The following is a 27,020-nucleotide window of genomic DNA, read 5'->3' on the forward strand; positions in this document are numbered from 1 at the left end:
AAGTTACTGGGACAGATCTCCGAAGACAGACAGAGGACGGAACACAATAAATGGGAGGGTGAGGAGACAGGAGTGTAGATCCGCTGTTCTTCTCTGACTCTAATTAGACAGAAATTAAGTCAGGGAAAGGACTGAAAGAGAGGCAAGAAAAAAAGCTGTAATTTTCCGCTGCAGTATGTGTATTTGTGTATCAGAGAGTGTGTGTGTGTGTTTGATAGGAGATGTAGCTCCAGAAGGGGAAATTTAATCTGTAATTTGAGGCCGGAAGAGGACAAGAAGGGATGACGAGGTGTGCTAAGGGGATTGGACGATGAAATGCACCATTATCTCACTGCCGTACTAGTCTGCAACCTTTCAAATTTCATCTCTCACACACACACACACACACACACACACACACACACAACACACACACACACACACACACACACACACACCTGTATGCTATGCAACGCTCAATGTCGACTTCAAGGCAGCGCTGCGACCGTCGATTTCAAGGCACCTAACCTTAACCCTAACCCTAGTGCCTTCCATGCAGCGCTGCCTGCAGACGACGTTGGGGGCTTAAAACGCCAAACACCCTATGCAACACATCCTGGCATCCCGCGTGCAGATACAACTCTGTACGTTGTGTCTTTGCACAGGAAATGTTGCCAAAATGAATCGCTCCCTGTCATTTTAATAAAATCTATAAAATCCTGAGCTGGCCATTCCTATGTGTGAACGAACACCTGCACTGTGAACATACGGGTTTGTGTGAGCACATGCTCGTTCGCATGGACGCGTGTAAATATAAAACGGGTTGTGTATAGATCAAATCCGGTGCGTCACTCTGAGGCGATGACGATGATCAGCTTGGCTCACGTGGTGGCGGTGGAGACTCCCTCCCTCCCTCCACCTCCACGCTCTCGCCTCTCCCGCCACTCTGTCAGCTTGCCTGTGGTAGGAGCCAAACGTGAGGGGAATAGAAATGGGCTGCCCTGTCATGGGGGGAATTCCAGCACTTCCATATATGGCGGCGGAAGTGCCCCCTCCCTCCATCCTGCCTCCTTCTAAAGCTGCGTCTGTGGAATAGGGGCTGCTGGCTCTTGCCTGCGCTCGCCGGCATGCAGATAAGAGCTCATCTGAAAGGGAAATTGGCTGAGTTCACACACATTCGTACTAACACACACACACACACACACACACACACACACACACACACACACACACACACACACACAACAGATAGGCACTGAATTTACATCTCCTGAGGGCGTCGGAGCAGTGCAGCTTTAGCGCGGCTATTGTCACGCTGGCTGAGCAGAAGCAAATAATGTCCATTTCCTGGGAAAACCAGAATAATGAGGGACAGAAGCAAAACGCTAATGGACATAATGTATATGCATCAGCTTATCACCCCCACATACAGTGTATATACTGTAATGGCTTTTTTCCCACATAAGCAATAATGGTGTCTGCTGCTTCTCATTTTAATGCACAATGCATGCATGTGTCCGGGTGTACTCAATAAAACGGCACTAAGTGTTTAAGGTATTAGAAATCCTCCGCAGGGCAGCATCATTCAGGCAAAATAACAACTGGAAGGGGTTTTCTGACCACCAAAATTCATCTTGGGACTGGTTTAAGAATGTTACACAATACGGCCAAATGTTTGTGGACGCCTGTCTACATATTTTAGTTCTTCAGGGTTTGGGCTAGGCGCTATGTTTCCAATTAAGGGAAAGACCTATAGGGCCCTATTTTAACAACAACGGCGTGAAGTGCCTGGCGCAGGTGTGTTTAGGGCGTGTGCGAATCCACTTTTGCTAGTTTAACGGTGGACGAAAGGGTCCGTGTGCCAGGCGCCTGGTCCTAAAGGGTTGTACTTAGTGTCTTCATTAATCAGAGGTGTGTTTGGGGCGTAACATGCAATCAACCAATCAGAGATCATCTCCCATTCCCTTTAAAAGCCAGGCGCGTTTGGACCTTGGAGCATTGCTGTTATGATGGAGGATTTTCTAAGCAGGAGGGAGAGATTTTTTTCAGGAGAAAAAACTGATCTGCTCTTACGTGAAGTGAAAGCGCACAAGCAGATCATATCATAATACTATTTTACATTGTAATATTTTTATTTGGAATTTGTTTGCTGCGCGCGCTGTGCACGAGCCTAGACGCATTTTACTAATTTGCTGTTAAAATACCAATGAAATGCTGCGTTTTTGACTTTAGACCAGGTTTTTGTTGGTCAATGGCGCGATCACTTCCCGCTGCCTCAAGATAGCAATACTCCCAGAATGCACCTGAACACACCTCCCTGTAAAACCAGCGCACAGATGGGTGCAGGTGCATTTGCTATTTTAAAAGACGCGGGCGCTGGACAGGAAACACACCTGCGTCGGTCTTAAACTAGCAGAGACACTTGCGTCGGGCTTTGCGCCGCGCTGCGCCGGGTGCAAGATAGAGCCCACCGTATTTCAAAATGACTGTTTCTGCTTGGGCTGCCCCCTCGTAGTCGATTAGTCGGTTGTTTTGGTCTTCATCGACTAAGATTTATTTCATTGATTAGTCATTTTTTGATGCTTTTTCATGCTGAAAGACTTATTTCCAAGAAACTCATGGTGAGCACAAGATTTAAAGCCTGCTTTTGCCTGTCATTTTGTGGAGAAACTTGTACAGATGTGTCCGTTAAATCGACTAGTCGGGGGCACCTGGGTACATCACCTGGGTAGATCACCTGGTAGAGCGCACTCCCATATATAGAGGTTTACTCCTCGACGCAGTGGCCGCGGGTCCGACTCCAACCTGCGGCCCTTTGCTGCATGTCATTCCTCTCTCCCCCTTCACGTCCTCAGCTGTCCTATACAAATAAAGGCCCAAATCCCCCCCCCAAAAAAAATTTTGTCGACAAAATCATACGAGTGTTAGTCGACAAAGAATTTCTTTAGTCGAGGACCGCCCTAGTTTCTGCACACAAAGGCAGGTCCATTAAGAACTGATTTCCCCAGTTTGGTGAGGAAGAACTTGACTAGCCTACACAGAGCCCTGAGTATATACATGTAAGGATGCATGCAGTTTATCTAAGAAGTTTGTGCAAGTACGGGGAGATCGAACCGTGTGTTTCTTGTGGGCTTCAACAGACTCCAAACTCCACTTCTCTAAGAGCCGCACTGGAAAATGAGAAACTCATTAAGGGCCAGACATGTAGTTTATTGACATGCTTTTATTTAACAGTGCCCTGCCACACAAAACCGTTTTTACTTGCATTTTTTTGAAATCTGTTAGGTCCATATGTGTTTGTTTTATGTTGTGAATGTGAAAATGAACTGCTGCCTCCTCTGTCAGCTCTAGCCACTGAACAGAAATAAGCACTGACATCATGTTGCCTGAGCTCATTACTATTCATGAGCTCGCCCAGTTGGGCTGGGTTGCTGATAGCCAGGCTCTCATTGGCTAGCTGTTAGCCAATCAGATTCAAACAGCTTAACTTGTTGAATATTAATGAGAACTGGCACAAATCGAGCTGAGTCTTCCTGCTGGCTTTCTATACCACGCTAGAAGGACTTGAAACAAGGTAACCAAGGCATTTTTTCCACAAAAATGTTACAGAGTCCATGGTAGGAATTCAGACAAGTCATGAAATACATGTGGCAGGGCACCTTTTTAATAAAAAAAGTAAATATTTTGACTGTATTATTGCATGTCTCAAATAGCTTTTGTACTCAGTTTGGGCCACATAAAGCCCTAAAAATAGTCAGCGAAAGGTTCCTTAGCTAATGTAGAACTAAGCAGATCAAAAGCAGACAATCACACGGCCGACTCCCAACCTGTTTCACAGTCTGAATGTGGAAACTGTCTGCTTCTGTGGGAGTTTCTGAGCGTCAAAGTCGCCATATCTGCCAAGTTCTGCTTTGAGTGGGCGGCTGGGTAGCTCACCTGGTAGAGCGCGCGCCCATATACAGAGGTTTACTCCTCGACGCAGAGGCCTAGGGTTCGACTCTGACCCGCGGCCCTTTGCTGCATGTCATTCCCCCCCATCTCTCTCTCCCCTTTCATGTCTTCTGCTGTGGGCCAAAATGTATTGTGAACCTAAATGGATGAGGTTCACAATTCTTTTAGCATTCGCATCAAAATTTGCGAGGGGACAGTTTTAAGTATTAATGCCTTTTGCCTGATGGAAGTCTAGTACAGAAAAATTGCCATTACATTTATCTTTGGAAGTTACAAACTAGAGAGTGTGGGTGTTTGTAGTTTGCATGCTGACAACTGCTTTTTTTTTGCCCACATTAAATAAGATGGTTATTTATCTGTGCGTGTCTGAGTTTTTGTTTTCTTAAGTTAGTTTGGGTATAAAAGTACAGTAAACATTTATAAAATATACAGTATACCTCCACGAGTCAACTATATCTGCGTTTCCATTGTTTGATGAAGACGGAGATGTTTGTGGGTTCCTCTGTAGCCGGCTGTGCTGCGGGGCTGCCTGCAGGCATCTGCAACAACAAGCTGCTTTCAGTAATACAGCAGGCTGTGAATGAGCCGCTGAGGGGAGACACGTTGTGTCTATATCGACGACGTTACGTTTCGGGGATTTTGTCAGAATACAGCAACGAAAATCTGCTTAGAAATATAGGAAACACTGGATAGGATAGAACAACATCATGTAATTCTGCTAATCAAAACATCATCATTAGTTTCACTTGTTTTCATTTTAAACAAATTGTATATCCGAAGACTCAGTCTGCCACTTTAAAAAACAAAACAAATTCCAGTGCTGGTTCCATGGTATCAGAATTTTGGATAGTCGTCATGGAAACATTAATTGGTAGGCCTGTAACAATTATTACATAATTATCTAATTGTCTGTTTCTTTGTTTAACCGCAATTAATTGCTAACATCAGCTAAGGTCCTAAGCCGTATGACTGGTAATTGTTTAGTTAGTTCACCTTCATAGCAACAATGACAAGGGGGAACAGTAAGAAATGTTTTATGATAATAAAGAGATGTGGTTTACTTCATAGGCTGTGTATTTGTGTTATTACATCATCTGACCGTGGTAGATATATAACCAAAAGATGGATCCTGGGATTCATTCAGAACTTTAATTTGTTTAAAAAAATTACCGAAACAGACCATTATATTGTTTATCGCAATTATTTCTGAGACAATTAATTGTAAAACAAAATTTTTAATTGTTACAGATCTAATTGGTCATGTGACACGGGCTGGGAAGATTGTCAGCACAGGCAGCCAGGTGACAGTACTCTGATCCACTGGGAATCACAATTGTCAGATTGACAGCACTCTAGCCCAATGGATTGTGGGGGGCCATCATATATCAGGGGGGGCCGGTGCCACCCCATGTCCCCTTTTTGGCCCCGCCCCTGCTGGCAATTCGAGACTATGAAACCTGTCACCTCAGCCTAACGTGAGGGCGAGAAAAACATTTTTATTACAGCTATTCAAACTTTCACATACATTCCAAAACATTGAGAGCCTGTGCTTTCACTGTGCCTTACTGAGTTCATTTAGATTGCAACATTTGTAGCTCAGAAAGGTTTTTCTCCTCAATTTGTTGAAATGATGAGCCTTAAATGGAGCTTGGTATACTTTTGGTTACGTGCTATGTTAACCCATTCATGAAGTAAGGGCTAATGCAGTTGAGGCGATGAGGCATCCAGTCTAATCCCTTTGTATTGTTTAGAAAGTTTCCGTCAGTGTTCGTGGGAATAAAAACGCCTCTCTGGTTATCGGTAGAAGTTTCTGATAAAGCACACAGTTCAACAGGACTGTAAGACGTGTGGAATGTGGCTTTAACTAAAGAGAGGGCTTCACTGAGCTACTGTTTAGTAAGATAACAAACCACACACATCAACAGGGATTGTTGCATCCGGTCATATGAAGTATTAAGATGTTATTTGGACAACTCGGCTTTTTCTAAACTTAACTATGTAGTTATTATTATTATTATTATTATTATTATTATTATTATTATTATTAATCCTTTTATTTGATAGGGACAATGCACATTAATGAACATCTGCATTGAAACAACAAAAACAGACATAAACACGCCGGATTATAGCCACAGGGCTAATTTACATCTGTAACTTAAGCCACACTTTAAGTTTGGTTTTAAAAATTATTAATGTCGGACATTCCCTAACACTGATGGGGATACTGTTCCAGAACTTACCAGCCTTCAGACAAAGCATTTTGCCCAAAGGCTGTTCTTCTAAAAGGCACCTCACAGTCACCTCACCAGTTGTGTGCCTAAACCTAACCAAACTGCGACACGTTTAACACCACAACGTTCTGTCGTGTAGATCAGTGGTTCTTAACCTGGGGGTCGGGACCCCCAAGGGGGTCGCAAGGATAATTTTTTGGGGGTCGCCAGATGGTTGTGGAGAAAGAAAAATGAAATAACATAACTAGACTAGACTGAGGAATGTTTTTTACATTATGGTGTGAGTTTGGTACAAGTCGTGTGTTATATTCAGAGCTTCGTTCACAGAAAGGGGGTGTGAAGGCGGCTCAGGGAGAGAGGAAAAGTCACAAACTTCAAAAAAAAATCCATAGAGGCTGGAGCACATTGGACAAGGCTAGGTTGTAGCTGCTAAAACTAAACGGTCATTAAACCAAAGCATTATTAGTTTACGTGTAGCAGAGCATTCACAAAAATCACTCAAAATCAGCAGGTGTAGGTGTAGAAACAGCTGTTTGTATCTGTTTGCAGCTCTTTCTCTCGTTGTGGAAGGAGGTGTGGGGTCGTGAACACCAACCATATTATTTTGGGGGCGGGGGGTCGCGACTCAAAAAGGTAGCCTAGAAATCTAGACGCACCCTCGTGGCAGCAAATGTAATTTGCAGCCAGGGTCAGTCGAGCAACTTTACGTTGGCTTGCGAGCTGGAAAGACCAAACTCTAGTCAGGCCAATCACATCGTGTATAGAGTCGGTGGGCGGGGCTTAACATAATGACGGCAGAGTTGCGACGGTTCCGCGTGAATTCCCTGCTCCTTGAAAACAAAGAAGATGGCTGCTGCTGCTGGCGAACAGCGGTCTTTGGAATCGGCTTTGGCCGCGACTCTGGAAGACTTGGAGTTCAGCTTTTCTTTGAGAAAAGAACAAAGAACGCCACTGAAGTCATTCTTAAAAAAGGAAGATGTGTTCGGAGTTTAAAGTTTAATCCATCAACTAGCTTCGCTACCTTCTTCGTTGCTCTGGTTGGTTGTAGCGCTATCCTATTGCGTGCAGAGGGAATTTAAAAGACAACCGTTTATCCCGCCCCTTCGGATTGAGCCCTGCCAATGGTGCGTTCCCAGACCCAACATCTGGATGTGGGTCTGTCTTGTCAGGCTATCAAAAAGGTTGAGAACCACTGGTTTAGAAATGAGGAAGGAAAACGCTCCTGTTGGTCGTATTGGAGGGGAAAAAAACCACCTATGTAGTTGTAAGATGAGATTTGGAGGACTTGTTGCGATAAATCCAATTCCATTTGTGTTTGTACGTTGAAGCAGGACTGATAGAAGCGGAGTATTTGTGTTTGGGCAGGACATTACCTGTGCTGTTTGATTGAAAACGTCATGCGGTGACGGAAAATTGCTTCTGTGCTTTCAAGAGTGTGAGTGATGAGTGTTTGTACACCAGCCGACACTTGGACACGGTGAGGAATGGGAGTGTGGTGGCAGTTTATGGAGAGCTGTGTCATATGCACACACACACACACACACACACACACACACACACACACACACACACACACACACACACACACACACACACACACACACACACACACACACACACACAGAGTAAAACTCGATGACAAGCGGTCACCTTGACTTGTGAGTGGTAGCCAAACACACCCCAGTGCAGCAGGAGCCCTCCCCGTTTCCAGGGCGCCCACCTTTCGTGTGTGTGTGTGTGTGTGTGTGTGTGTGTGTGTAATCTGGTTAACCTTCATATCCCGTCCAGTTCACACACTTCTAAACAGCAGGGCAACAAAAGGTGAACTTACTTATCAACACTGAAACTGTTGACTCTGTGGTGATTACAGTGATGTGTTTATTTTTTCCCTTCCATTGAACTTCGTATGATGTCACCTCCTGCGGTGCCATCGTCGGATCCTCTGTTTTGAGAGAAGGAGGTGATCTTAGTTAGCCAGGATGCCAGCCAAACTTAGCCCCCGCCCACAACATTTGAGGTCGGGAAGTTCGCTCTGGACTTGATCCGTTGTGGAGCGACTATGCTCCAACCAGAGCTTTCCGGAACAATCAAATTGTCAGGGGGCGGGCTTTATACGATGATGGACAGATGATCAGCAGGAACGTAATCGACCACGTCATCCAAAGAGCGCTCGGGTTGAATTAGTTTACAACAGAGATGGCTGCCATCACGTCTGTTATAGAAGAGATGGACAGAGCATTCATTTTCAAAGAGGAACAGAGAACCGCGATCGAGGCATTTGTCGTTCGGAAAGAAGAGAGACTTTTTTGCCGTCCTTCCTACGGGATTCGGCAATGTCACATACTCCGTTGCTCTGATTGCTTGTAGGTCTATCTGTTGCTCTGATTGGTTGTAGGTCTATCTGTTGCTCTGATTGGTTGTAGGTCTATCCAGTTGAGTGCAGAGGCATTTTCTTTCCTGGTTCGGTTGTAACACGCCCCATAATCCCAGCCCAACGGAGCAGCATCATGTCAGGCAAGATCTTATTTTTTTTAGTTGTGAAAGATAAAATGAAGGCAGCGATGGAGAGCTCAGTTTGAATAGAAGAGGAAGATTCAGCAAGCTGGTGTCAGTACTTTATTAGTCTTGCATTGCCAGCTCTATCGTGCTATGGAGTAAGGTCTGGCTACACCACAGATACATTCTGAAAAAACCCCGGTATGTTTGCATTTCTTGAAACCAATCCCAATCGTCTTAGGTGGCATGTTCTGCTCGGTAAAATGACCGTTTCTGCCAAAGGAGTCTGGTGGCTTTAAAGAAAACAGAGACAACGGCTTCAGTTCCCCGTCGTTAAGGGCCGTGTCTAACTGCACGGTAAAGCTGTGAAAATATCCAAAATGTATAACTCTAAATCTGTTCGTGTCGTTGTGCGAATTTGGTGGTTTGGAGGGTTAGTTCGGATTCACCAAAGTCGCCCAACAATCCAAACAAACGAAACAATCTGCGAGCTAAAATGATAGTTTTTGTCAAAGGAGTGTGGTGACTCCGAAAAGAGAGCATCGATGACGGCTTCAGACGAACATGTCAGAGAAGAGTCTTTGTCATTGTGTGAATACTTAGAACAGAAATATGAATCCGTTGCCTGAAGCCACTTGCTTTCACGCGGTTATTTTTAATTTCTTTGTCTCCACCTGGTCTGTCCCTGTCCCTCCCTCCTTCGCTAGGGTTTCCAGGTCCCTTCTTGCTGGATAATCTGTTTGGCAGCAAGCGGCGCAGCAGGTTCTAATGGCGCCACATGGCTGGCTTGGCTTTACAGTAATTTACGCCCCGACATGATATGAACCTGCTGCTGTTTATGTAGGCTGTGACTCACCCCGACGCACTCGTCTCCTGCCGCCAACAGACACACACACACACGTTTGTTTCACTATCTTTGTGGGGACCCATCATTGACATAATGCATTCCCTAGCCCCTTACCCTAACCTTAACCATCACAACTAAATGCCTAACCTTAACCCTTACCCTCACCCTAACCATAACCTAATTCTAACCCTAATCCAAAAACCAAGTCTTAACCCTCAAACAGCCTTTTAACCTTGTGGGGTCCAGCATTTTGGGCCTCACAAGGCTGTGCAGACAAGTATACTATGTTCCCCGGTTTTTGGACCCCACGAATATAGTAAAACGAACACACACACACACACACACACACACACACACACACACACACACACACACACACACACACACACACACACACACACACACACACACACACACACACACACACACACACACAGACTGCCTTCCTTACACTGTGTTGGCAGAGCCAGCTAGGTCATAATGTTCTGAACGCTGCTGGTTTTCTTATGCTCGTTTTTTTTTTTTTCATTTAGCTGCGAGTGCGCTTACACGTGTGGGAAGTACTAGGGTTTTACTCACGTATAGGCCCAGTAAACTGCTGTACTTGTACTTTTATTTTAACATTTTCATTTTCAACATTTTCTCCACAAGGCTCAAATTATTATACTTCTTTGTTGCCTGGGGGCTATGATTTAATTTTTGCAGATTTAGACTTCATTTTCATCATCATTTCTGTATTTCTCTCCCCCCCCCCCTCCGTCCTAGTTTCTCTTCTACTCTTCTTCCTTCTGTTTCTCCTTCCCTCCATTCTACCTTCTTTTCTTATGTATTCACTTCTTTTATGTATCGTATGTCCTCACTACTTTCCTTCCCTGCTTCCTTACTTCCCTTCCTTGACTGATCAAAGTAGGAAAAATTCGATACCAACAAGTATATTTATCCGGGTATTTTTAGAGGATTTAATTCTGGCAGGGCTTGGATTCTTCACACTTTAACTTTGACAACATTGAGCACTGGGTACATTTTGGTTTTGCTAACTAGAATTAGAGATTTGAGTAGTGTCTACGCAGAAATACACGATTCTTATGTGTGTGTGTTTTTATCTGTATCATAAACACTTCAGAGAAATGTTATTTTCTTCATACCTCCCCTTATTATTAATGGCTTGAATAACCTCTGACTGTGTTCCACATCACTCGTATGTCATGGGACATGTTGTCTACGCGCTGCCGTGATGCTCTGATGGATCTGTTAACCTTGGTGTTGAGGACTCGCTGCTACCTCTTCCATCTCCCTCTCCTCACATTAGCCGTCTGTCAGAGCCACAGTGGCAGCTGGGTTTCAGCTGGGGAAACGAAGAGTACGACAACAATCCTCGGGATCATTTTTCTCAGGAGATAGACGCGCCGCAGTGTGAAACGGGTTTGGATGCAGTGCATCACAAGTTTTACAGTTTTTGTACACAGCATCTTTTTGCACAAAAACTCTGGACTCTGAAGTTGCTGCTGTTGCATTTTTGCACATCTTTCTGCTCTACCACAACACCTCGTATAACAATTTTTGCTACTTGTGACATTCTTGTATTTTTTTTTGTCTTGTGATATTGTTGCCGTTTTATTGTTTTAGTATTATGGAAAATGTCCCTATCTGTTGAGCAATTTAATTTTTTTTTACTCTTGTGTTAGAATGTCACGTCTTATCTGTTGTGCTTTTTTACCGTGTGATGGTGAGAAACGAACTTTCGATTCCTCTGCATGTCTATATGTGAAGAAATTGACAATAAAGCTGACTTGACTAAAGTCTTTTTTTATTTTTATTGTTGAGCAGCAGTTCAACATTAGTTCGGTTTTTAGTTTTGTATTCATCTCGAACAATCAACATACTTTTAAAGAGAAAAAAATCAAGTAAAACCCAAATATAAAACTCAATCATATACATATCAATCTGATTCAATCAAAACACGGAAAAAAAGGATGAGTTTGAGAAGCCACAGGCAGACGCATAATGCTTATAAAGTCCTGCCCCTTCTTTACAAAAGTAAGATTTTGCTGCAGGACCATAATACCTAATTCAGATTGATTTGACACATATTTTGCCTTTTAACAAATATTTGTTTTCTTGCCAACATGTGATTCATGTTTTCTAAAAGTCGTGCTCAAAACTAACCCTTCATCGTACAAAAACCTCTTCCTTTATCTTTATGGAGATGTGGTGAAACCATCTTGTCACACTTCGCCCTTCAAAAGGTTAGTTTCACTTTGGTCTTGAGTCAGCGTATAATTAGTATAATATTTCTCTCTTGCCCGTGGGATCAGTGATATGCTTCATGGTACATTTCAAAGTGTTCAGTGATTAGCTCCGCTGTGTATTTAGGCTGTTAGGAATCCAGGTCATTACACAATGCTGCCTAATGGATGAATAAAACCAGTGTATCAGCATCTGTGGTTGGAACCAAACTGAGATCCGCAAACAGAAATCATGCGTTATCTTCATCACTGTTTGTATCTCGATGACTGTTTCAACATAGCAGAATGTGTTGCTCTATGCTGCCATTTGGCTTCCAGCTGTTAAAGCTATAGTGCGTAGTTTGTGTAATTGTAAATAATGACAATAACACTGTCGGCGCGTCCACATGATACAAGCCTTCTGTGATTGCGCACCAACACCAACACCAACACCAACACCAACACAAAAAGTTCAGCATTAAAGCTTTAAAAGAGAAGTGGACTGTTGATGTTTGGAACAAACCAAAACTTAGAACTTATAGATTGATGGAATATGAGACAAAAATGCGGCAACACTGGCGTATCACACTGGGTTGACAAAAATATGCAAGACTGTAAGGCTGCAGCCTGCAGCTTCCTGCCTACTGCCATTGGGCTTCTACTTTTCAAAATAAAAGCTTCGTACTTTTGGTGTTTTTGTTGTTTAAGTATCTTATATTATGTTTTATACAAGCATTTCCATTCTATTCTAAGATGGTGCCATGGTAGTTTTATTTGAAGGTTTTATGAATTGTGTGTATTATTTCAGTAAGTGCGCCTCATGCTGCTGCTGCCATAATCTAACGTGAGCCTGGGTTTTTGCAATAATGCAGCGAAATACAGTAATGTCCAAGTCTGAAATTGGGCCGGTAAGGGACGGAATTGCCAGGACTGAATTTTTGTCCCAGTCCGCCCCTGGGTTACTATATTGTGTTGTGGCTGCTGTAATATGTTTTCTTTATATTTTATTTTGTGCAAAGTAGAGTATGTTGTGTGTGTGTGTGTGGACATTGGACCGGACGCTGTTAAATTAGTTACTGTTGTATTGGTATCATGTAATTCTGTGTGGGATGGGCCACTTAGTGGCATGACCCGTAAATAAAAATCTATCTATCTATCTATCTATCTATCTATCTATCTATCTATCTATCTATCTATCTATCTATCTATCTATCTATCTATCTATCTATCTATCTATCTATCTATCTATCTATCTATCTATCTATCTATCTATCTATCTATCTATCTATCTAAGCACGTTCATGGGAGCCTTTTTTCCCCCAACGCTGCAACGTGATAACACAATGCTTGTATTGTCATCAAGTTTTTGGGCATCTGATTATTGAGGCGATTAGCCGGTCAATTAAAACGCATGGCCGAAGCACATGGGGCCGAATGAGACAAAGCAGCGTTTTTCTTTGTAATCCCTTTCATATACCGGTGTACTCGGTCAGATATGGTCTTTCATTCAGTGGAATGCTAATCAGCCTCTGTCCCTGATGCTGAAAGAACAAGCTCAGCTGATTGAGAGTGGATTAAATCCCAGGGCCGGCCAACTTAATGATCCTATTAAATTGTCCCCTAAACCGAATGAGGAAAAAAAAAAAAATCTCATGAATTAGTTGCATCATTACCATGTGCAGGGCAGCACTGATGGGGACTGACAGGTGCAGACTATTTTCAGTGTTGATCAGAGCAGTCTTCTCGGGACATTATTCACAGCTTTAACAGTGTGTGTGTGTGTGTGTGTGTGTGTGTGTGTGTGTGTGTGTGTGTGTGTGTGTGTGTGTGTGTGTGTGTGTGTGTGTGTGTGTGTGTGTGTGTGTGTGTGTGTGTGTGTGTGTGTGTGTGTGTGTGTGTGTGTGTGTGTGTGTGTGTTCGTTTTACTATATTCGTGGGGTGTGTGTGTGAAGGGCAGAGTGGTACATTTTTCTGTGCCCGACTGAACCGAGTTTGAAAAAGGTCAAGAGCGTCAAATTGGCACCAAACTGGTGTTCAGTACAATGAGCTGTTCCGTGACCGTTGTTAACGCATCATCAGTTTCACGGCATAAAAAAAGTCTTTTGTCGTGTTGTATGCACTTCTTCCGACTTGTGTATCGGTGTAAATCCGCGTGTGTTTATTCACACGTGTCAGTAACTCCCTCTGAACACTGAAAGTATTCTGACAGCCACACGGATTCAGCAGAAGACTGAAAAATGCATGAGGCCCAACCTGTCCGACAGTGATTACATAACACATCCCATCACTCACTCACTCTCAGTCACAGGCATGAACACACACACACACACACACACACACACACACACACACACACACACACACACACACACACACACACCTAGTCACAGAGCCATTCCCTGGCCCCCGCTGTCTCTCTGTAGATCTGTTGATTTAGACATGAGAACCGGGCCGCTCTCCATCTTCTCTGTTTATTCTTTTGTTGATTATCTCTTTCTTCCTGCCAAGCGCTGGTACAGCCGCCGCGATGATTACCGCTGCTGGAGCGCTTCCACTGACTTGGTTTGTTTAGCAGCCGATGCCTTACGTAACAGAAAATGCACCCAGATACTGGGGGAGTGGGGCGAGAGGGAATCTGCAGTATAAATAGGTTTGTTTGTCCTCCAGAAATGCACAAAGAAACGTCACTAACCTCTTTCTTTTGTGTGTGTGATTATGGTATCGGACATTGTGGAGCAATAGAAACATCTTCGAGAAGCCATAGCAGGGTGCTTTTGATCAGAGGTTTCCATCCAGAAATCAGTCTCACATAGATCAAAATCCTGTCCCACTTCTGATCTATTCATCGTCGGCACGTTGCAATCCAAGTCCCACTCATCTTCACTTCCTAAGTGGTTTTCCCCTCACCTGATTTGAGCACCTTGAAGCTGTTCATTCCCTTCATTCACTGGGCAGTCAGCCTTTTTTTTTTTTTTTGTTCTTGCACCCCGGCGTCGTCGTGCCCTACTTCCTACTTCCTACTTCCTACTTCCCTGAAGTCATGGTAAAGTTTGAATATCAAGGTGACTGTTGTGAGTCAGCCGGCAGGCATTAGCAGGCGTCCCTCGTAGCGAGCAGCCACGAAAAGATGTCTGTCAACCTCACACGTACCCACCTCTCCCACCCTGCCTTATGCTCATCCCTCTGTTCTCTGTGTCCACTTCAGTCTTCTTACTTTTCTACTCCCACGCTGTAAAATATTTGAACCTATTTCACCTTAAAAGCACCTCGCTGCCTTTTTATCCGAGCTAGTACTTAATAAAGGCCTGCTCTCACTGCTGATGTGATCTTGAATACCCAAAGGCTGCTTGTTAGTTGTTGCAAAGTTAGAAAAGTTAGTCAAAGAGAAAGAATTATTATTATTTTTTTTTTAATTGCTGGGTGATACAGCAAGAAGTGAAAGTGCAGCTTGGACTGAGGGGGAGGTTGAGTCACTGCAGAGATGAACAGAGAATACAACTCATTATTTTCTTCTTTTCTTTATACTTGTCCTTTCCTAGTTAACGGACCTCTGCTTGTTGTGTGTCCTGCTGTGGACACGCTCCACTGCCTTTGTGCTCACCCATACTTGGTCATCTTTTATGAAAGAGGGAGAGCGATTGAAATGCATATAACTCAGTTGTTGTCGTTGTTGTTGTTGTGCCTTTTTCTCTTCTTGCTCTGATCTCCCAAAACTGGATCACCTGAGAAGGAAAGTCACATCTCATGATGCTGACTGTTAATGCTTTAGTGCGTAACTTTTTAATATTAATGAACCTCTGTTAGATTCAAGCCATTGCTACAAAGCTAATTAAGACTCATCAGCTCCACGCAACTCTCTCTGGATTTCTCAGTATGGCTATGTTCAGAAGATTGTGTCTCGAGTGAAGATAATGACCTCTTCTGGAGAGTCCATCATGTCTTTTTAATCCTCCGTGTCCTCCTTGGCTACTAGCAGCTGTCTCTCTCTCTCTCTCTCTCTCTCTCTCTCTCTCTCTCTCTCTCTCTCTCTCTCTCTCTCTCCATTTTACAGTAAAATATTTCCTTACATGTTTCCAGTGTTGTAGCTGACACCTACAGAAGCGTCCGTTCTTATCGATGGCTGAGCTGCGCTTGTCACAGAATGACCCAGTTTGAAATGACATGGTACGGTGTGGTGGAAGGTTCATGCAGCGGAGTAAAGATGTCTTCAATAACGAAGATGAGGAAAATCAAACTGCCTTTGTTTGCTTTATTACTTTCAAGCAGAAACACAACTTTCACAAAACATCAAGAGTGCAATGTGGAAGAGTCATAAGTATTATTGCTCGAGAGTGGACCGCTGGTTTCACCGCACTCAGAAAGTCAGGTCTCCTTTATACACAGAAAACAAAGAACACTTGAATAGGAAACCCAATGGTCAACGGTGTCTGACACCTAGGAAACAGGAACAGCTAAAAGGGTCAAATGTATGAAGCCTTAAGAGCAGGAAACGTCTGAATGCACTTGTCATGGTGCGATGTATGTCTCGTCGCCCTCCCGCTTCTATTTCTGAACATTTGCCGTCTCTATGGCCCTTAGGTCAAGCCACAGTAAATGCGATGTCTATTTTAGCAGGTGCTGGCGCATTATCACAAAGAAACCGTTTCCCCTTTTGCACTGGATAACCTTTTCAATACATCAGTGTTCATATGTTCTCTTGTTACAAATCAGCATGATTATACATTTTCCATTACAATGATCAAAAACAATAGGCCTCATTCACCAATCTCTTAAATTTGTTCCTTGAGAAAGGTCCTAAGAAAAGTCTAAATCAGATTCACGCTGTGTTCTCAGGACGCTGGACTTCTTCGCACCTGTGTTCATATAATGGTGATTCCCATAGTCCTGGTAAATGCAAAGCACATCATCATCAGTTGATCCTAACTAGCAGGTAAACATCCCGCCAATCCACATAAAAGGGCGTGAGACAGCAGGGCGGTGTTACGTCAAGAATGCCCAAACGAAAAACTGAAGTGGAGGTATACTTCTGCAGGAAGTGAACGCCCAACGATCTGTCATAAAGTGTCTCAATCTGCAAGTAGATCGACATGGTCCCAGAACATGTTGCAGCTGCAGTAAATATGCCATTATGCGAGTTGGTTTCCTACTTTGGGCCTGTAAATGGTAAATGGACTGCATTATATGACTATATGATAATATGCAGTCCATTTACCATTTATAGGCCCAAAGTAGGCCTGTTTCTGCATGCGAGACCAACTCGCGTAATGGCATATTTACTGCAGCTGCAACATGTTCTATGTTTTTGCAGATTGTCCGGTTTCAAAAACCCTAATTTCCAATTCATGTAGAATTTTGGTACCTCAGATGTAGACTACATTCATGGTGTATGTAACTCTGGTGCTATAAAGAAACGTGCTTGTGTTTGTCAGTTTTGCTATTTGCAATGCTAAAACTTAAAACCTCAATATCTTAAAACTGATCTGAACACAGAACCTTATTATTCTGAGGTAGCGATATAGCGCCTTTCATACCGGACAAAGCGCTTTACCATTTGCCTCTAATTCACCCATCTACACCCACATTCACTGATGGTCGGCGCAGCTGTCATGCAAGGCGCTGACCTACCAACGGGGCCACTTAGCGTTCAGTGTCTAGCCGGGAATCTAACCGCCAACCTTGTGGGTAAAGGAGGACCCACTCTACCTCCTGAATCACAGCCTGATCGATCACTAATTCTTGGAATGCCTGGTTCCCAATTAACATAACGTATGTGAAGTGTAGTGTTATTTTTAAAGACCCTTGAAAAATAATAAAAAAATAATTTTAAACATTGAAAAATGATACAAAATAGTAGAATAGTAAAACTGTAGAATTATAGAAAAATACATTATTTTTGTACAATTATTTTGCAAAAACATGTCGGCACTCAAAGGTGTTTGTCTTGAGTGTGTATAGATTCTGTTACTTAACCCTCCTGTTGACAAAAAGTTTCTATATCAGAAATTTGGGTTTCTTTCAAACACAATGTCAAAATAAATAACGTGGATGGTTCCCTACGATGCTCTTAAAATAAATGATCCGTTCACTACTTTCATTGAATTTGGGGGTTTAATTAAATTTTATAAGAGAACGTTGAAAAGAAGAAGAAAAAACGTCCCAAAAAGTGTAGAAAAAACAGCGTTTTTACCTTTTTTATATTTGATAGTGACAGTGGATAGACAGGAAAGGGTGGAGTGAAAGAGAGGGGAGGACACTCTCGCTCCTATTGGGTGAGCTGGAGGTCGCCCATTATTTAAAATTTTGATCCAGAAGAACAAAAAGTCGCGTGGTCGACAGGAAGACAACACGAGGGTTAAAAGAAGACATAAAAAAAAATAAAACATCGGTTAATGTCTGATTCTTTGATTAAAAAAAGTAAATAGGTAGGTTTTAAGAAGGCTTTTAGTTAGAACGGTTGGTGAATGAGGGCCGTTGCGTGTTTTAAAAAAAAAAATTGTATTCACCTTGATCTGCAAGTTCCCTACAGCAGAATTCTGTAGCATGTTCGGACCTGAGCAGGCTGTTGCTATGGTGCCAAATGATGTCTTTTAGTGCTTGATCTAGCCAATGTGGATTTCAGTTTTGGTTTTATTTGTCCTGGTTTGAGATATCTGCCTCTGAAATAGGATGGCACCATGGTGAGACACCAGCAGAGATAAGTGAGAAAATGTTTTATTTATAATTTGGGTGAACTGACCCTTTTTGGGGAAAGAAAAAAAGAAAGAAGAAGAAGCAATTAGCAGGAACAGTGTGCTAGAGTTCAGGGAGTGTGAGGGAGAAGGAACCAGTGATGGGTCCAGGTCTGCTGCTGAGCTGAGGGGAGTCGGCAGCCAAAACCAGGTTTTATTTTAATAAAGGCGGCAGGGGAGGTGAGAGGAAACGGACACACACACACACACACACACACACACACACACACACAACACACACACACACACACACACACACACACAAAAAAAACACACACACACACACACACACACACACACACACACACACACACACACACACACACACACCACAACCACAACATATGCACACAAACCCTCAAAGTGACTTGTTCTCTCTCTTTCTTTCTCATTCTTTCTCTGTATATTTCATCCCTCCAGTCCTCGCCATGAGCTTGAAATGAATCCCTGCTGCACTCCTCTTCCTCCTGGTTGGCTCAGCTGACTCTGCTGTGTGTACGGCTGTGTGTGTGTGTGTGTGTGTGTGTGTGTGTGTGTGTGTGTGTGTGTGTGTGTGTGTGTGTGTGTGTGTGTGTGTGTGTGTGTGTGTGTGTGTGTGTGTGTGTGTGTGTGTGTGTGTGTGTGTGTGTGTGTGTGTGTGTGTGTGTGTCCATGCCCCAGTAAAGAGTGGGGCGCCGTCGTTGTAGCTCACACCAGCGTTTGCATCCGAGTCTTGCCTGCTACTTGACTAACCAAACGTGCTGTTGTTCTTCTTCCCTTTTTTTTTCTTTCCAGTCCATCATGGAGCAGTTCAACCCCTGCTTGCGGAACTTCATAGCCATGGGAAAAAGCTACGAGAAGGCGCTCACCAGTGAGTACAGCACACCATTTGTGGTTTTCTCTCCGTCTTGGTCCTCCCTTCATTCCTCCTGTCTGTCCAGTAGTCCAGGCAGAGGGCCGACTGACCTCGGCTGAGTTTTATATTACCTGAGTAGAGACGTTCGGTAGTTTTCTCGTGTTGTTGACTGCTGCATCAAGCCCTCCACAGTCCTTAAACCTGATGTCTTTGAACTACAGAAGCTAGTCTGTTGCTCTCTGTCTGCAAAAGTGACAGCAGTAATGCCCTCCCCCCACTCCCTTCCTTGCAGAGGCAGTCATAGAATAGAATAGAATATCTAAATTGTGTTCTCAAATGTTAAAAGATGTGCTTATCAGAGATGAGACTCTGAAGTCCGATTGTTCCTCTGTGATGGTGTCCATGTCCACACGTCTTCCTCCCTCCACTGGTCCATTAATCAAACGTCCGCCTCCACTGTACGTCCTTTGTCATTGCTTTATGTGGCTTGAGCAGGTGTGTTTTGCGCGTGTGTGTGCGTGTGTGTGCGCGAAATATTGAGGTGTTCATGCAGCAGTGTCTCAAGGTTAAAAACAAAAGCACTGGAAATGTCTTGGGGGGCGGGAGGGGGGGGAGCTAAGTGGAGCACAAGCCAACGGGAAGTGGAACAGGAGGAGTCGCGAGAATAACGGTGGCCCTCGTGGGGCCAAGGAAACGAGAGCGAGCCGGTATCCAGGACAAGACGGGTAAAAAAAAGAGAAAAAGAAGGGGCTGCAAGAAATGGTTGAGAGAGAAATATTTAGAAACATGAGGAGGAACTGACTTTAAAATAAAAAAAAAAAAAAAAAATGTTACATGTGTAGAAATAACCAGCCCTCATCGTTGTCCTGAAGAATGTCCTGCAGCCTGTTAGTCTTTCATGGACTTTGATTAGGGTCCAGTCGCCGTTGATGAAGATATTTCGTGCTTCCAGATTACGCTACGTCAGATAAGACGAGCCGGTTATCAGTTGATAAGAGAACCTCTCTTCCGCTGCGCTCTTTCATGTCACTCTGCAGGGGAGGAGGTTATTGGGGGACCGTGTCATATTTCCAGTGACGGTGCGGCGGCGCCCGGTACGCTGTGTGCACTTTGAGGCGAAATGCGGGGAAGACTCCGCAGCCCGCGGGACCCATGAAGGAGGCCTCACTCCCCCATCTGATAGAGAAGGCTAAAAATAGCTCTGAGTGGGGATTACACTTCATCAATGCCAGGCAGCGGCACACAGAGTAGGGCGGCGCAGAGCAGGGCTGCGCACCCGGCCAGTAGCTATTGTCGCTGGAAAGATGGCCAGCCCAGCCTCTGGTTTCTCTAAGTAGAACCGGGGGTGGCAGGTTTGCTTCTCTGGGGACAGTGGGAACTGAAGCTCACTGGGTCTGTTTTTGTTTGTTTTGAGTCTCAAGCATTGGGGCTTGATTGGACTGGATGGGAGTAGTGTGGTTTGGGATGTGGTGCTCCGCCGGAATTCAGTCTTTATTAAAAAAATGTTATTACAGATTAGTGCAGCTCTGTCGGGAGCCGCGAGGCTGGAAAATCTTATTCTAACGTTGTAGGTGTCCGGGGCTGAGAGAAGATCTCACCTGGGGAAGGCTCTGTGTGTGAAAGGAGAGGGCTCAGTACGCACTGATGTGGTAGTTCAAAGGTCAGAAGACATCTAGTCTTAGTTTAAACTGCATTACATTGGGCCACGAGAGATCTAGGTTTAGAGCTGCAAAGATGAATCGATTAGTTGTCAACTTTTGAATTAATAACCAACTATTTGAGTTATTTCTGAGAAAAAAACGATATAGTTCCTGCTTGTTAAATGTGAATATGTTGTAGTTTCTTCTCTCGTCTGTGACAGTAAACTGAATATCTTTGAGTTGTGGACAAAATGAGACATTTGGGGACGTCATCTTGGGCTATTTTGGGAAACACGATCCACGTTTTTCACCGTTTTCTGACATTTCAGAGACCAAACTACTCCATTTAATCGAGACAATAATCAACCGATTAGTCGACAGTGAAAAAAATCCTTAGTTGCAGCCCTATCTAGATTGCATATTTCTGTCAGAGTGACAACAAATGATTCTATTTTACTATCGGATAATCTGCCAACTATTTCTTCATATTATCCGTTTTTATAGTTTCCAGATCATCATTTCCCAGAGCTTAAAGTGACGTCTTTAAACTGCGTGTTTGTAAGCTGTAATGTTGTCAGTGTGGTGCAGCTCTTAACTTCCTAACCACACCCCCGAATACAGTCTCTAAAAGTGACCTGCGAAGCATCAAATCAAAGCTTTCTGGGAGGGAATGGGAGCGGGGATTTGATTTGCATTGATTTAATGTGAATCTCAGCTGATAAAGACTTCTTCTTCGTTTGTGTTTCACACTCTCCGCTCTGCATCGTAGCTCTACATCACTCCTTCTAACCCTCTTCACAGGCAGAACCCTCCTTCTCCTTCTTCCTTTCTTCCTTCCCGTCTTCCTCTTTCGCTGTCATTTCTCAACTGGCGGACAAGCAAAGCATCTACTCGAGCTAATTCCTGCCTCGCCTGTCCGCCCCCCCCCCCTGCGCCTTGGTTGATTTCTCCCTGGACATCGATTCAATTAGCCTCCCCTCCATCTCATCTCTCGCACTCTTATATCCCACCTAAGCTTAACACAAGTCGGGCTTGAGAAAAGCCCGAAAAAAAGGGTCCTTGGATTGTCTCTTTGTCATACTTTCATCCGGGAAGGGTTGCACTGCTCTGCTGTGTTGAGATTTACTGCTACTTTTATCTCAGTTCACGGTTTTTGATAAAGAAGTGAAAGCAGACCAGGTGATTTCACAAGCCTTCTCAAAATGGTCTCTATCGAAGAAGATTTTAAGTATGTTTACAGACTCCAGCAGCATTTTTCAGAACAATAACTTGCATAGCAGTGGGCTGCGCTCGGCGTCTCTGTGGACATAAACAACCAGAAGAGAGCCTGAACTCAGAATAGATTGCCATTGTGTTCCACGTGGATGTATAAATATGTTGTCATTTTGTTTCCCCATCTCTTGGGAACTCTGCGTGACTTTCCACTCAGCACAAACGCCCGTCGACGTTGACGGCGTTGTGATGATCTCAGCCCTCCATCCATACGTATCTCCCGACCGGACAGCGCGTCCTCATGTCTTCGTGGCTGTCGCATCGCTGTGTGGCTAACCCCCCCTGAGCCCGCTTCAGTTCACCGCTGCTTGAGGCCATCTCGTCCCAGTATTTTTTATTGAGTCACTGTTCTGTCTCAGCCGGTGTCCCTGGCTTGTGTGGCAATGCACCGCAGAGAAGAATACTGGACATACGGTGTTTGAATTGCAAAGTGCTTTGACCTTATTGCTGTGGATTATTTATTTTTTTTGTCAGCATACTTTCAAGCATGATTGCTAAGATGGTGCTGTTTTAGGATTTGAAAGATTCAGTCCAGCCAAATCACAAAACCAAACATGTTTCTGCTTACCTATAGAGGTATCTAGCCATGTAGATAGTATTTGGGTTACACTTTACTTGAAGGTCTCTACATAAGAGTGACATGACACTGTCAGTGTCATGTCACTCTTATGTAGAGACCTTCAAGTAAAGTGTTACCAGTTTTTGATTCATCTGCTGAAATGTCATTTTTGAATGCTGCAAGTAGCACGAATGAAACTGGTTGCTGGGGTCTGGGTATCAGTATCTAGGTTAAGCTGCGTTGCTGTATTCAGAGCTGCTCAGCTGGCTTCTGATGAGCCTTTTTAAACTCAAAGTGGACTTCCTGAATCCTGTTCCGTCGTCTCACTCCACCAGCGCAGCCTCTTGCGTCGTTTTAACGAACGCAGGGTTTGTTTCTTTTTCCGTCTGAAGGCTTTTTTTGGCAAAGTGGGGACTCCCTCGCCAGATAATAAAGAGCATGTCAAATTGACAATGGCCTTTTTTTTTTTAGGGAAGTTATGCACAGTTAACACTAATTACTAGCTACATCATTTCAACAGGCGATGGCTATGGTCTGCGCCAGCTAAAAACGGACAGCCTCCTACCTGAATGTTTTGTACGTTGCACTTAAAGGTGCCCGAGGTAGGATTGTGAAGATCCAGGACTTAGCCAAAAACCTTGAACATTGACAACTGCTCAGTCCCTCCCCCCACAAGGGAGAGCTGTGCACGATAGAGAGTGTGTGAAGATGGGGGGGGAAGGGGAGGAAACTTATCTGCAGCTCGTGCGCGGTGAAGGGGGAGGGGAGGACGCTATGAAATGCACGTGCCTGAGCAGTGATCGACACGCAGTTAGACAGACCGCCCCCCTGGCCCTGATTGGTGCATCTGAACAGGGAGCGGTGGATTTTTGCAAATCGCACGACAGGCTGTAGGTGGTGCCAGAGGAGCCGGATATTTTTTATTTTTTTATTAACTGCCTTATGTAGTTCTACTGGAACATAGGGTGAGTTTCAGTAAATATGACAGAAAGTTAGTTTTATAAGTCTTACCTGCTGCACCTTTTTAAAAAAGAGGGATTTACTGGCCTCTCAGCTTAGCTGTTCTACCAACCTGGAATCAGATCTGAAATGGAAGCGGCTACCGAAACACAATCCTTGTTGATGGCACATTTCAAAAGAAAGCTTAAACTTAACTGTGTGCATGGCTAGATACCAGTATGGTTAAAGGTAAAGGCTTCACTCCAACAGATTTGTGCTAAAGAGAACCTGTAGTTGTTGTGCTTGGGATTAGTCTCTCTAGCTTTCTCTCTGTATCTGTAGTTGCCTCCATAGAGCTTTTTCTTTTCCTGCCTGGTCTCCATTTCCGCCTGTTGCTCTTATTTCCCATGCCCAGCCTTGCCTCTCTGGGGATGGGTGGGCTTTGTAGGGGGAGGGTTGCAGAGCTGAAGAAGATCATTTCAACTCCGCACCCTTGATCTGATGCCCCAATGCTTCCATGTTTCCAGGTGTCACATATGCTGCAAAGGGCTACTTCGACGCTCTGGTGCGGATGGGCGAGATGGCCAGCGAAAGTCAAGGCTCTAAGGATCTTGGTGAGTCCTCGTAGTGGCTGTAGCACCCTGGTGGTGGGGGGGGGGTTTGCACAAGCAGATGGTGAATGGGATGGCTCGTGCTGTTGAGCAGAAGCAGCTGATGACCAAATCTGAAACTGGACAAACACACACACACACACACACACACACACACACACACACACACACACACACACACACACACACACACACACACACGCGCACAGTAACAGTAACTCACTGCTTAAATGCTCTGTTAAAACGGAGCGTTTGTCTGCATTTGACTGCAATTTGGAGCTTATTTGATGCATTATTACCCACAATTCATATAATCAGACCAGATAATTAATTCTGCATGTTTTTCACAGCATGCCCATTTGGATAATCTCTTGTTTCCCTCACATTCAGGAAAGATAAAGACTCTCCAGTTGTTTTTACACGGCACCGCTGTGAGCAATTAATGAATTCACAAATTTGTCTGGCATTTGATATTCACGACAGCACACGTGGCGGGGTTGGTTGGCGCTCCTTTTATACATACGGTGCTGTTTGACTGCTGCTTCCAGCAGCATGTGAGGAACGATCGCCGGCTCAGCTTTCACGCAGTGGTTGTCTGGTTTCAGTTGGATCAGCCCTGGTTCTGCTCATTATGGACTGAACTATAGTGATCATTTGCACTGACGAGAATGAAACGCCCATTTCTATCAAGATACACCGGTAGGAACATCTGAATGAAGCAAGACAGGCCTGCATATCACTGTCGCGCTCTGTGCAAAAGTTGTGTCACAGTTGTAGACCCAGTCACACGCCGGGGGAGTGTGACAAGTCTGCGTTAGCTCTGGACCTCAGTTTTTTTTTTCTCACCCTTAATGGGACTTAAGATACCAGGCGTAGACTGAAACAGCATGGGAGAGGAAGGAGGCAAGGAAGGAAGGAAGGAGGGAGGGATGGTGAGGGGATGGTTTAACACTGATATCCGAGGCCAGCGAGGAGGATATAAAAGCTGGATTCATTATTCATGAGGAGACTTTTTTTTTTTTTTTTTTCTCGGGTGCTCCCTCGCGCTTCTTCTCGAGCCTCATCATTTCCGTCTCCCTCCCTGCGTCTCTTTGAAATAAATACTCACCTGAGCTTGTGTGCACGCAATCATTTTGAGTAGTGAAAAAGCTCATCGCTACCCCTCCATTCAGCTTCAACTCCATAATTCATACAGCGATGCGGTCGCGACCACTTTAAGATCGAGGAAGTTTCATCGACTGGACTTCCTGCAGTAATCTTGCAGCTTTATTGTACATACAAGCCTATGACTCATCTAAATGTTCAATTATTAAAACTCACCTCAGAGTAGAAGTAAAGGCCTTGGCATAGCACGAGCCGTTATTTTCGTCTGTCAACTAAAATGGTAGAAAGTAAATACCACTTTGTGTTTTTTTTTTTTTTTTTTAAATAAAATCTATATGTAATTATATAAAAGCGTACAAGATTTTTTTTTTTTGGCATCACAATGACTCAATAAAAAAAAAAAAAAAGAGTTTGACTTGGTGTGCAAACTTCTCAACAGGATATCCCATCATCCATCTGTACATCCCCGTTTCCATCAGCTTGTTGTGCATTTCCTGCTTTGTGTCTTACACAGCTGTGATTTTTGTAGTCTTTTGTCTGCGTGCTTGTTAGAGTTGCCTGTTTTGTGTTCCTTTTTGGATTTCTGTTTTTTTGCTGGCAGCCTAACCATGACTCAGCAGCCCTTCTAACTCAGCAGAACCTCCCTCCGCCTCCAGTGAAATGACAGACTAGGCTGAGCAGAATGGATTGATGCCGTCCCCACAAATCGGCTCAGGGCAGCTGTGGTCTGTGCAGACCGAAGTGGGAATGGCTCTGAAGACGCTTATCGCTTGGTGGATGCTCTAGCATGTTCCACCACTTGTGTTGAGCCTCACGGCTTCAGTAAATTAACTTAAATTAATTACCTGGCAACATGCAAAGAGTGAAAAGCTTAGTTTTAGGAGGATTATTTAATTGTAACTTCAGTTTGGATATAATGGAGGGCTGCACAATATAAATATATATATTTTTTTATCGTCATTGCAATAGCAACTGGCGCAATAAACGCATCGCGAAAGGCTGCGACATATCGCGAAAGATTTTTTTGTGTTAGCTGAAAGAAAATATCAGCAGAAAACTGCACATTTAATATTCTCATTCGTTGGTCTGTTTTAATGATGGCGGTTTGCTAAAAGTCAGGATTTCTCGGCTTATTTTTTTTCTCTGAAAGAGGTCAGGGGAAACATTGAGCACCATTGTTGTTGCATACAGTACAGTGAAAGGAAATCATAAGCCTGCTAGCTTATTATTAGCAGATAACAAGGATTGTGCATTTGGTTGGGGGTGTGTGTGTGTGTGTGTGTGTGTGTGTGTGTGTGTGTGTATGTGTGTGTGTGTGTGTGTGTGTGTGTGTGTGTGTGTGTGTGTGTGTGTGTGTGTGTGTGTGTGTGTGTGTGTGTGTGTGTGTGTGTGTGTGTGTGTGTGTGTGTGTGTGTGTGTGTGTGTGTGTGTGTGTGTGTGTGTGTGTGTCTGTTCATTTCCTCAGCCGGCACAGTCTCTTAACTGTGACCAGAGCTAAGACCACAGAGCCACAGATGGGTGGGGGTGTGTGCGGTGGGGGTGGGTGTTAGTCTGGGATAATCACTCACCCAGGGCTTTACCTCGCACTTCATAATTGATG

The 27,020-nt window shown here is 44.0% G+C and overlaps 1 protein-coding gene across 6 annotated transcripts in view; it reads left to right on the top strand.

The window, feature by feature from the left end:
- The window catches only part of baiap2b (BAR/IMD domain containing adaptor protein 2b), a 111,675-nt gene that overhangs the window by 8,511 nt on the left and 76,144 nt on the right, over positions 1–27,020 (top strand). For 5 of the 6 annotated variants that reach the window (XM_039788596.1, XM_039788597.1, XM_039788600.1 and 2 more), the window contains exons 2-3: positions 19,235–19,310; positions 24,233–24,319. In XM_039788596.1, the coding sequence (XP_039644530.1) occupies positions 19,235–19,310; positions 24,233–24,319 (163 nt within the window). The remainder of the gene's footprint in view (positions 1–19,234; positions 19,311–24,232; positions 24,320–27,020) is intronic. The other variant, XM_039788598.1, reaches the window with a different exon arrangement.

Source organism: Perca fluviatilis, chromosome 21 (genome assembly GCF_010015445.1).
Source record: "Perca fluviatilis chromosome 21, GENO_Pfluv_1.0, whole genome shotgun sequence".
NCBI lineage: Eukaryota > Metazoa > Chordata > Actinopteri > Perciformes > Percidae > Perca > Perca fluviatilis.